General features: G+C 42.5%; 1 protein-coding gene across 2 annotated transcripts in view; it reads right to left on the bottom strand.

Annotated features, from left to right (window-relative positions):
- The window catches only part of MALT1 (MALT1 paracaspase), a 56213-nt gene extending 44272 nt beyond the window's left edge, over positions 1–11941 (bottom strand). For both annotated transcript variants that reach the window (XM_053297733.1, XM_053297734.1), the window contains exons 1-3: positions 11549–11941; positions 9673–9839; positions 2761–2882 (exon numbers count right to left, since the gene is read on the bottom strand). In XM_053297733.1, coding sequence (XP_053153708.1) covers positions 2761–2882; positions 9673–9839; positions 11549–11706 — 447 coding nt within the window. In that variant the 5' untranslated portion in view covers positions 11707–11941. The remainder of the gene's footprint in view (positions 1–2760; positions 2883–9672; positions 9840–11548) is intronic.
- Positions 11942–12457: the final 516 nt, after the last annotated feature.

Below are 12457 nucleotides of genomic sequence, written 5' to 3'. Positions count from 1 at the left end.
ACTTCATTTCTACAATTAGAAGAAGTTTCTGTCCTTTTCATTGAGATGCTATATTTTTCATACATGCATGTGCAGACACTACCTGCAATATCAGTGTTATTGCTACTCATTTGAGGAATTTTTCACTATTGCAAGATTTTTTTCATTTATTTTGATACAGATTCATTCTTCATATGGACTAGAACATTATTTTTACACACTTATATATTTGGGCTTGAATGTATATTTACCCTGTGTTATGACTTCTGATTTATTCATTGAGATGCAATATTTGGGTCATATTCATGTGCAGATACCATCTGCAAGATAATTGCTATTGTTATCTAGCTATTCTAGATTACTAATTGGTATTGTTATCTATTTATTCTAGATTATTAATATAGCATCTTTTGGATTGTTTAATGGATACATGTGTCTTGTCTATTTCCTCCTCATAGATCTCTGGATCTTTACATGAATGATTGGCCAGAGGGCAAGGCCTCAGAGGCTAATCTTAGGTTCATATGGGATAATGATATGGCAATTTTCAGAAAACACCTGAAAACACATCTCTTCAACCAGGCTTTCTCAGCTTTTTAAAACTTGTTTTTAAATTGTTTTGATTATTTAATTGTTGTTTTATGATGTTTTTAATTGTTAGTTATTGTTTTGTGTTTTATAATTTGTTTAATTATTAATTGATTTTAATGGTGTTTTAATGTAAACCGCCCTGAGCCTTTTGGAAGGGCGGTATAAAAGTTTTAATAATAAATAAGACAGAAACCAGTTCAGAACTTTTACTTCTTCCTTTGGAAATGAGGTAGAGCGGGGTGTGATCAGCATACCAATGAACCTTCAGCCCAGAACTCTGGATTATCTCTCCCAATGGCTTCAAGTTAATGGAAAAGATATAATGCAAAGGCCACATAGTGCAAGAGTCACCGCTCCAGGGAGAATGGGAGTTATTGTAAAACCCAGAAAGATACCTTGGCGGATGGTATTGAAAGCTGCTGAGAAGTCCAAGAGAATCAACATCTGTCCATTGTGCCCTACTGGCCAAGAATGAAGAATGACTAGAGGTGCAATTTCTAAAGAAATCCCAAGAGCTACTGTGGTGACACAGCCGGAAAAATAGGATACAACCCTAAAGTTCAAGCAAGGGGTAGTTTTTGCAATTCTTCTTTCCCCTCTGCATGCACACGCACGCACACACGCACACCTGGCTTTCAAGAGTTCCTCAAACTTTAGGAGCCAATTTTTGGGGCGGGGGGGAGATACAAAAGGCTGCAAAAAGGAAAGCAAACTGATTATTTTGATGGTGCAAAATAACTCCTGCACCCCTTGCATTAATACAATCCATAGGAACATTAGTCTACAGTTCTAGACAAATATGTAAACATATAAAACATGAACCTATCATCATTCATCCTCACAACTTCACCATTTTGCTGATAAACCCGAGTGCTGCATTTTTGGAGCTTGAGCTATAACCCTGCTCCAGCATAAATTCATTAGCCAGCCTTAAGGAAGCTATGGCAAGTTTCCCACCAATAAAATAGCAATTATGAAGATGAATGTGATCAGGGTCATTTTTCACATTTTCACTTCAGTGTTGAAAACTTGTACTCATATTCATTAAACCTTAAGCTAAAGTCCCTATCTTGCCATCTTATATGGCATTTTATGATCTTGGACTGGCACAATCATTAGTATGTTTCACTTTAAGTCCTTGAGTGTGGAGGGTTCAGCCACCCTCCACGCTGGATTTCAATTGTGTTATAAGAATAATAATCTCTAGAGTCTTTTTAAACCTGAGCTCAGGCTATTCTGGGACATTTTTAATGTGTTCTATCAATAGCAACTTATTATTTCCAAGACTTTATACTAATCATGATCAATAAAGCAAACCACTCAAGCAGTGAAAACAGGCAATTGTCTATTATTTTCCTTGTAAAGGATACCACAAAGGTGGCTTATTAGTTCAAACACAGTCTTTCTTTGATCCTTGGGAGAGATTTCCTACATGTTTTTCAGAAACTAGGCAGAAAGGTAATTCAGCATGCCACAAGGGTAACACCAATTTAAACTCATCATCAAAACTGCCTTTAACAATTGCTGTCATCACGATGTTCCAGAAAGTGGCAATCATGTTATAGCACAACAACCCTTAGATAAAGAGAAGGGGGAAATGGTCACAGCAGCATTCAAAACAGAATCATAGTAAATCAGACCTCATAGCAATCAGATTTTTTAGGGTCACGCTGAATGCAATGAGATTGCTTATTTTAAGTCTTAAGTTACTAATTACCACATTTCAATTTGTGGAATTGCCATAGCAACTAGGTGCCAGTAACTTCTAACCACCTAAATTCAGCATGGGGTGTCAGGTTCAGAGCATAATAGGAAAATATTTCCCTACTGTTGAATTCTGCACTATTCTTAGCTAAATTTGAGGGCTGAAGGATCAAACCAATTATTAAGATAACTTTTCTAAAGGACGGTCAGAAGTTGTCAAGGTAATACGGGTAAAACTTTTATTAAATGCAAGGTACAAATTTCATATTTAAATAGACAAAAGCGTATTTTTAAAGTGAGCAACTCTGAATGTTCCTCAAAAACCAAGTATATAAAAATGGGGGGGGGGGAATAAGATGCTATTCCTCATACACACGTTTGTATCAATTCATCTTGATAAAAATAAGGGCTAGACATCAAAAAGTACCATTTTCACTTATGCTTATTACTTGACATTCTCTGAGCTTTCCAGTTGCATTTATTTACCTCCTTTTTTTGTTTGAACCACTGATAATGTAGATGTGGATAACCAGCTGCCCAGCAACTCAGCTTCACCGTCTGGCCAGATAATGCTGCCCGAGACTCTGGTTCTACCACTACCTTTATACCTTAAAAAAAAAGTCCATATATAATGCATTCAATTACACTTGAGATTTGTTAATTAATAACACCGCTACTTATATATGAAGCTCCATTTCATTTGTTTCTGCCATAAGTTATAATGAAATTAGTGAGCATAAACATTCAGAACAAATTACGAAATGTTCACCATATGGAAAAAACACGTGCTCTCAAACTCATTTTATTATTATTGAAACACATACACTTAATAATCAGAACAAGAGACATCAAAACCAACATGGAACAACCCTCCACATCAAGTAATCCAGCAGCCTATCTTGGCAACTTATATTGGCAAAATCCAATATACTCCAATTTACTTTGCCAGTACTGTTCAAGAATAGAGATATTTACCCCAATGTAGCATTAGGAGGTTGCAAACAAATAGTTAATTGACAAAACTCAAATATGAAAAGTCATTTCTCTTGACCAAAATGTTTCCACCCAACTCCCTCTCAGCAAGTTATTTTCAATATTCATGGTGCTCAAATGAAAAAACTTCAGTGATAAAAGGGCCTAACTTTTATTTCCACATGTTCCAGTGCAGTCCTGCCAAAATCAGTAGCAAAACAGTTTCCAGAAGAGGTTCAAGGACAATATAGAAGAGGAAAATTTTACTTGGAGACATGTTGAGCCTTGTTGCACATACTTTATGCCAGATTCAAATGCTCCTTCCTGCCTCTTTCAAAAGGAAGTGGTTTGCTTCAGGATAGGAACATGGAACAGTGCCAAAAGTTGCCCTCGTTATCCATGGGGATTCCATTCTCCACTACAACTGTGGATAACAAAACTATGGATAACTAGACCTTGAGGCAAATGGGAATTGGGAGATTAGGGTGAAACAGGTGGAAACAGAAGCTTTAAAAAGCAGAAATAAGTGGCTGTACCATGCTCTGCAGGTTTCCAGCTATGACCCCCAAACACCCCAATTCCGCCAATTTTCCACAAAAAAACATGGGATTTTTTTAAAAATAAAAGCCACAAAATGGTTTCGTTCAGCAAAATGGTGGCCAGAAATTACCTCAGAGGCAATTTCTGGCCACTCAGGAACCGACCGTGGATATGTGAAACTGCGGGTGCCAGGACCGTGGATAACGAGGGCCACCTGCACATCTTCCAGTCAGCAGGATGCAAACAAAGTACCATTTCAAATTATTCAGAGATGAGTAAACAGATTTTCATGTGATAGCCCAGCATGGTGAAAACCACAAAAAAGCATAAAGCAAAGATTTTTTTTAAAAATCTGTTCAAATGCTACTTTAAGAATAACCCTTCCTATTGAACCAGAGTAGGAGCATGTCTTGGCCACAAAAGCACAAAACACTCTCTCTCTCACCCTCCTTACTGCACCCAGAGCATAACATTCCAATTTGGCTATGCTGTGCTTCTCTCTGCATGGGATCCTTCTGAGGCTGCAATATATACATGGATTCAAGAGTTCTAATAGGACTGATCTCTGCACATGAATTTTATACACAGTACTGCAGTCCCACTACTAATTGGTTACCCATTCAGCTTCCAGTTTGGAATACTAACACAATGGCCTTAAAACATCCATATAACACTCCCAGGGTGAACTTCAGAACCACTGGGAGATAACTACCGGTAACTAAATTAATTTGTCTTTGTATGACTTTATAAATTTTGTGGAAGAACACTGCCCATATTTAGGGCCTTAAAAGAGTACAGGAAAATACAGTTACATCGTTGCAATCGTTAAATCTTTGACCGTCTATGTTTAGACTGCATGAGCAGGTGGTAATTAAGTCCCATTTTGCTCTCCCATGGTCAAGGTTACAGAACTCATATTTGCAAGTACTAGTTAACGTTTTCCATTATTTATTCATGATATAGTTCTCATACATACCAAGCAACAGAAAATACCAATTCTTATACAGGCACATTAAGCTGCCCTGAACAAGACAGATTTGTGGGGTACAAAAATCCCCATAAGAGAGTCTTTAATGCACCCTTGTAAAAATTCTGGATGGAATACATTTGCACAGTGCTTCAAGTCACAGTAAGTGACACCTAGAGAAGAGCCACAGTACTGTGACTGCTTGAAATGCTAGCCAGCACCTTAGGGTAAGAAGTTGCACTGATACATTCTTCCCCTTCCTAAACAGTAATTTTCCTTGCAGGGGCTCATGGGATGAGACCCTGAATGACTTTTGAAAGTCTCCTTTGTTGGAAGTTGCAATGGTGGGGGGATTATTCCCAGCCAGAAGGTAAAGGGTTGATCTCACCTCTAGAGACGAAGTGTTTCATATGTAAATGGCTTCTCTGCATACCTGCTTTTGTGTCAGCTGGGCACAGACACACAGACCTCCCTCTCTCTCTCTCTCTCCCCATCAAAACTGACATGCAACTCAGCCAAGACTTTTCTTATTTTTAAGTAAAGTTTCTTTTACTTGTTAATTATGGCTCCGAGTGGTTTCTTCAGAACCCAATGCTGCAAACCCTGCTTATATTTTATCTTCTATGTATCTATGGCAATCTAGTTTGGCATAAAAGGGCAAAGGAAAGCCAGAAGCACAGCAAGGAAGACTGGGGGGCTAGCTGAGAGGCAGAAACTCTTCTTCCGTCTGAATTTCCCTGTCTGGAGAAATTAAGAATTAACAAACCGCCAGGGCCAGATGGCATCCACCCGAGAGTCCTTAAATAACTCAAATGTGAAAGTGCCAACCTCCTTGCAAAAAATATGTAACTTATCCCTACAGTCAGGCTCTGCAGAGGACTGGAAAGCAGCCAGTGTAACACCAATTGTAAAAAAGGGATGGGGGGGGCAGGGGGAAGCCAGAAGGTTACAGACTGGCTACTTCAATGTCTGTGCCAGGCAAACGGATGGAACACATTCTCAAAGATAAAGTTGTTAAGCATTTAGAAGAAAAGACCTTGCTGAAGAAAAACCAGCATGGCTTTTGCAAAGGTAAATCTTGCCTCACCAACTTTATGGAGTTCTTTGAGAGTGTCAACAGGCATGTGGGATCCGGTTGACATAGTATGCCCTAATTTTGGGCAGAGAGGACGTATCAGTGTAAAAGCCACAGTAAGGAAAAAGGCTGAAAAATTGCAGAAACGCCATATCAATGTAAATGCCGCAGTTAGAGGGGGACATCATGCATTTGTTGTTGTTGTTGTTTTGAAGGCTTAAAGTTTTACTACAGCTTGATCCTGAATTCTAGCGCAAACAACGCAGGTGACAATAAACTTTTAATAGTGTACCCACCGCGGCCTTTCTACCCAAAATTACGGTTCTTGGACTTTCCCAAAGCTTTCGACAAAGTTCCCCATCACAGACTCTCGAGAAAAGCAGTCATGGGATAAGGAGACAGGTTCATGTTTGGATTGGCAATTGGTTGAATGACAGGAAATAGAGAGTGGGTATAAATGGACAGTTCTCTAAATAGAGGGAAGTAAGAAGTGGGGTCCCCCAGGGATCTGTATTGGGACCAGTGCTCTTTAAATGGTTCATAAATAATCTAGAAGTTGGGGTAAGCAGTGGTAAGCAGCAAGGCAGATGACACTAAACTATTTAGGGTAGTGAAATCCAAAACAGACTGCGAGGGGCTCCAAAAGAATCTCTCCAAACTGGGTGAGCGAGAGAAAAAATGGCAGATGTGGTTCAATTAGCAAGTGTAAAGTGATGCATATTGGGGCAAAACACCCCAACTTCACAAATATGCTGATGGGGTGCGAGGACTCTCACGAGTGACTGACTAGGAGAGAGATAGTGGGGTCTGATGGACAGCTCATTAAAAGTGTTGACATGATGTGTGGCAGCTGTGAAAAAGGCCATTCCATGTCTGGAATCATTAGGAAGGGGATTGAAAATAAAACTGCTGTTATCAAAATGCCCTATGGTGTAGCCACTAGGGAAGTGCACACACCAGTTTGGCGGTCCCTTTCCATAGCGCTGGCCAGTACCCCACTGGTGCGGGGCTGCTGCGTACCTCCTTGCAGCCCCGGTATGATGAGGTACGGTGACCGGAACTGTACACAGCACTCCAGATGTGGCTACCAGGGATGGGCATGAAACGGTGTCTGGACGGTTAGGCGCCAAGGGGTGGGGTTACCTTTACGGAGCAGGGAGAATACTCTTACCCAGCCCCCCCCCACATTTCCCCTGCCGGCATTGCTGCCAAAACCACTGGCATGGGGCTGCTGCGTACCTCCTTGCAGCCCCGGTCAGCATCGTATCCGGAGTAGCCACTGTGTGTGAGCACACTGAGACGTGAGCAAGCGTGACGTGCACACATGCAGCAGCAACGTCCGGTCCAAAGCACTGGGGTGGCAAGGAGGTACGCTGCTGCCTCGCCGAACTGTTTTAAAAGGCAGCGCTGGCAGTGGAAATGAGGCAGGAGGGGTAAGAGCATCCTTCCCCATCCTTAAAAGAGATCTCCCCCACCTTTGAACTGGCAGGCGCTGGTTCTGTGCACAACACTATCCAGTATTTCTGCAGGACCAGTTAGGGAGGTGTCCAGCAATCCCTCTTGCAATATTAGATTGGATCAGTTTCAGTTTGTGACTCCTGAGAATGTGAGCAGTATGGCCTACCACCTGTTCTTTGATCCTTGTCCAAGATAGCCAATTTCATCTTGCAGGTAGATTGTTGGAGCTGGCCTTGTTGATATCATTAATACCTCACTGAGGGAGGGCAGGATGCCACCTTGTTTGAAGGAGGCAATGGTTAGATCCCTTCTTAAGGAGCCCATTCTGGATCCCTTAGTGGCAGATAATTATAGGCCAGTCTCCAACCTCCCATGGTTGGGTAAGATGATTGAGAGGGTGGTGGCTGACCAGCTCCAAATGGTCTTGGAGGAAATTGATTATCTAGACCAGGGGTTCTCAAACTAGGATCCCAAGATATTGTTGGACTACAACTCCCATCATTTCCATCCCAATAGCCTTTGGTCACTGGAGTTGGGAATGATGGGAGTTGTAGTTCAACAACATCTAGGGAACCAAGTTTGAGAACCCCTGATCTAGACCCATTTCACACTGGTTTTAGGGAGGGCTATGGGTTTGAGACTGCTTTGGTCGGCCTGATATATGAACTTCGCCAGGGAATTGACAGAGTGACTCTGCTGGTTCTTCTGGAACTCTTAAAGGCTTTCGATAACATCAGTCATGGTATCCCTCTGGATTGCCTGAGGAATCTGGGGACAGGAGGCACTTTTTTACTGTGGTTCCACTCCTATATCTCAGATTTCAGAAGGTGGCACTTGGTGATAGTTGCTCTTTTAAATGGGAGATACTATATGGAGTCCCTCAGGTCTCCATTCCGTCACCAAAGCTTTTTAACATCTACATGAAACCACTGGGTGAGATTATTGGAGGATTTGGTGCTGGGTGTTACCAATATTTTTTTAATAAAAATTATAATATCCTGAAGACACCCAAATCTATTTCTCCTTGTCATCAATATCAGGAAATGGCATTAGCCCCTTAAATGCCTGCCTACAGGCAGTAATGGGCTGGATGAGAGGTAATAAAATGAAGCTGAATCCAAGCAAGACAGAGGTGTTCATTGCTGCGGATCGTAATCTGAAAGATGGGATAGAACTTCCTGTTCTTGACGAGGTTATACTGCCCCTCAAAGAACAGGTCCACAGCTTGGGAGTGCTCTCGGACCCGGGTCTCAGCCTAGTGCCTCAGGTTGAGGCTGTGGTCAGGAGTGCTTTTTACCAGCTGCAATTGATTCGACAGTTAAACCCATTTCTGGAGGAGAATGACCAGAAAATATTGGTACTCCAGCTGGTAACCTCCAGGTTGGACTACTGCAATGCGCTCTATGTAGAGCTACATTTGTACATATTTCGGAAACTTCAGTTAGTTTAAAATGCAGCAACAAATTGGTCGCTGGGGTATCGCAGAGAGACTACATTATGCCTATTCTTAAACAATTGCACCAGCTGCCAATATGTTTCCAGGCAAAGTACAAAGTGCTGGTTATTACCTTTAAAGCCCTGAATGGCTTAGGTTACTTGAGAGAGCGCCTTTCCCTACAAGATCCCCACTGCTCATTAAGATCATCAGGAGGGTCAGTCTTTAGGTGCCACTGGCTCATCCAGTGGCAACCAGGGATCTGGCCTTCTCGGTTGTTGCCCCTGGGTTATGCAAAATGGTCCCCAAGGATATAAAAGGATTATCGTTCCTTGGAGGCCTTCAGGAGGGCCTTAAAGATCCATCTTTTTAGCCTGGCTTTAAATATCTAGTTTTAAATTTAATCTGATTTAAAATGTTTTCTTTTAATTGTTTTATTATGTGTTTTTGATTGTAATGTAAACTGCCCTGAGCCACTTTAGGAAGGGAGGTATATAAACTGAATAAATACTACTACTACTAATTATTATTATTACTATTATTATTATCCTCCATAATTCTGACTACATATGTTCACTGAGAGCTGAGCTACACATTATGCTTAGTACATGAAAAGCAGCTAACTTTGCTTGCTCAGACTGTTTTTCTCCAAACAGTCAGAGAAAGCTGAAGGCAACCAAAATCATACTTCTCCAGTGCTAGGGAAGATTAGGTGCAGACGAGAACGATAACCATATATAAGCGATACCCACACGTAAGAGGAAACTGGTCACTGGCTCCCCCTTTCCCTGTCAAACCCCTTCTGCTTTTAAGCTGTTGAGTGGGAACCTTTAATAGGAATGACTGGGTTGTTTTTCACATGGAAAGGGTAACACGTAGCCCATCTGTGTCTTTGGCCCAAATATTTGGCCAAAGACACAGGGGTGGCATATTATGAAGAGCAGAACTAACCTGGAATGTTGAGGCACTGAAGCGCTTCAGTATGTTCCAGAGCCTGCAGCAATTTTGTCAGCTCCAACACAGTACAGCCTCTTTCACCCATCAGCTGAAGAAGACTTCTGCTGGGACTTCCTTCAGCCACCAGGACTTCAAGAGAACATTGCTCCAATTCCAGAGAACTGCAACCAATAGAAACATGTTGAGGGAGGGGAGGCAGAAAGTGTTTTTACATATGCTTCTCTAATGATGGGAACAAACAACACCCTGGACAACGTACTACAAAAAGTGTTCCCATCTTAAGAAGTTTTGCTAGAACTAAGTACATATGAATGTGAACTTCACATGCTGGATTTCAATACTGCAGGTGTTAAAAAGGCACAAGAGGCCTATGAGGAAAAGCTATAAAAGGGGCAGACCTCCACCCGCTTGCTATGCCATTGCTGCCACAATTTTATCTTTTTCTCTCTCTCTACCATTTTCTATCCTGCCTTTATTAAAAAAATTCAAGGTGGCTGACAATACTATAATCCAAAAGCACAAAAAATAAAAATAAAAAATGAGAATGCCACTAATGCCAATACCACTCTGCCAGCACAGTCCTATTTATGTTTATTCAGGAGTAAGTCCCACTGTGCTCATCAGGGCTTGCTCCCTGAAGAGTGTATTTTAGGGTTGCACTAGGAGTCTGCTGCAACAAAACGTAGGGTAGGGGAAACTGGTATGGAGTCTCCAGGACGTGGCATCCAGGGAGCATTTTCAGAAAGCAGTCTTTATTATGAGTTCGAAGTTGCCTCCAAAGTGGATTTTTATTTATTTATTATTTACATTTATATCCCACTCTTCCTCCAAGGAGCTCAGAACAGTGTCCGTGATTATCTTTATCCTCATGACAACCCTGTGAGATAGGCTAGGCTGAGAGATACATGACTGGCCCAGAGCCACCCAGTGAGTTTCATGGCTGAATGGGGATTTGAACTCAGGTCTTCCCAGTCCTAGTCCAACACTCTAACCACTACGCTATGCTGGCTCTCAGGCGACACTCTAACACACAATGAAAAGCCCAAATCCTGCACAAAGTGCTTCCTGATAGCTTGCAGGGACTTCAGGGCCAATATGTGAATGCACCCAGTCACCTAATGGCACAGCAGGGAAATGGCTTGACTAGCAAGCTAGAAGTTGCTGGTTCGAATCTCCGCTGGTACATTTCCCAGACTATGGGAAACCCCTATATTGGGCAGCAGCAATATAGGAAGATGCGGAAAAGCATCATCATCATCTCATACTACACAGGAGGAGCCAATGTTAAACCCTTCCTGGATTCTACCAAAGACAACCACAGGGCTCTGTGGGCGCCAGGAGTTGACACCAACACAACAGCACCACTTCACATTTATTTATTTAGATTTTTTTTTTTTTAATACCACCCTTCCAAAAGGCTCAGGGCAGTTTACAATTAGTAACAGAAACCATTAAAACCAATAACAATTAAAACAGAGATATAAATATTAACACCAATTAAAAAACATCTTAAAACTATCATAACAATCAAAACCCTGAAAATCAGGTTAGCATTAAAACAATTAAAACTAATTAAAAACCCTGAAAGGCCAGGCCATTATGTGAACGCCCACCTCCCAGGGGACCACTGAAAGCCACCCTGGAGATCGCAGTGGCTTGACACTGCGCACCATGTCAGAGGGAAAACCTCTCCGGGAACAGCTACAGTCAGTCCACGGTGGCAACTCGAACACAGCGCCGAAGAGCCCTGTGGCGCCCGAAAGACTGTCACGCGACACCGCTCGCCCAGCGGGGAAGTGCCCACGGGGCAAACCGGTCCTCGGCGGCGCGACTCCCCCGACCCGGGAGCTGTCACTTTCCCCCTCCTCACCTCAGCCTGACCCCGCCGTGGCTGCCGGCGAGCTGCGCCAGGTCCCTCCAGCCTTTGCCCGCAGCCGCCCGATCCAACACGTCGCTGAGTTTCCGCAACAGGGGCTCCGCCAGGCGGTTGATGGGCAGCGGGCCGTCGGCCGGCAGCGACCCCGCCATCCAGACTGGCTTCTCTCTCTCCCCCCCACAGTGACTCGGCCTCTTTGGAAAGCACCACGAACTCCGCTCTGCGCGGAAATGAAATTACCACAGAAACTGCCCACTTGTAGTTAAGTCTGAACTCTCGAAATCTTGTTTCCGGAACAGCTGAGCATGCGCAAATGCAGCGGCGCGCATGCTCCGTGTGGCCAAGGAAGCGGCTTTCTGTTTAATGCCCGCACCTCCTAGAAGAGTTCCTTATCCCCAAAAGAAAGAAGAGAGGAAATCCAGATCCTGTAGAAAAGCATCCGATATTGTTGCACGTGTTCTGTTGCAACGAAATAGCTCGGAAAACACAAAGAGGGAAGGACTCCAATGCTGTCTTAGATTTAAAGACTCACATTTGAATCGCGGCGAAATGCCTGGTGAGCTAGCAAGCAGAGCGCATGCTCAGTCTCTCCGTTTGCAGCCAGTGCCCTTAACCGTGAAGAGATCGAACTCCTTCAGAAACTTTACGCTTTATTTTGCAGATGACAGGATTTTGTATTGCTCCGATATTTTATCGACTTCCCAGCGGTATAAACATAAGCAGACATTTTCCCTTCTCATTTCAATACTGGAATCCTATGTTATATTATTCAAAAAAATACAGTATAATGTTATATTGTTATATTAATATATAGATTAGTTACAAAAAATATAATTCACTTTTTTGGGAAACTGTATTACTGAGTCTCTGTTGCCACAGGATCAGAGGGAGGCTTTACTCCTC

The sequence above is a fragment of the Hemicordylus capensis genome, chromosome 2, assembly GCF_027244095.1.
Source record: "Hemicordylus capensis ecotype Gifberg chromosome 2, rHemCap1.1.pri, whole genome shotgun sequence".
NCBI classification, from domain to species: domain Eukaryota; kingdom Metazoa; phylum Chordata; class Lepidosauria; order Squamata; family Cordylidae; genus Hemicordylus; species Hemicordylus capensis.
Note: the sequence above shows the minus strand (reverse complement) of the source record. Positions and strands in the feature narration are given on the sequence as shown.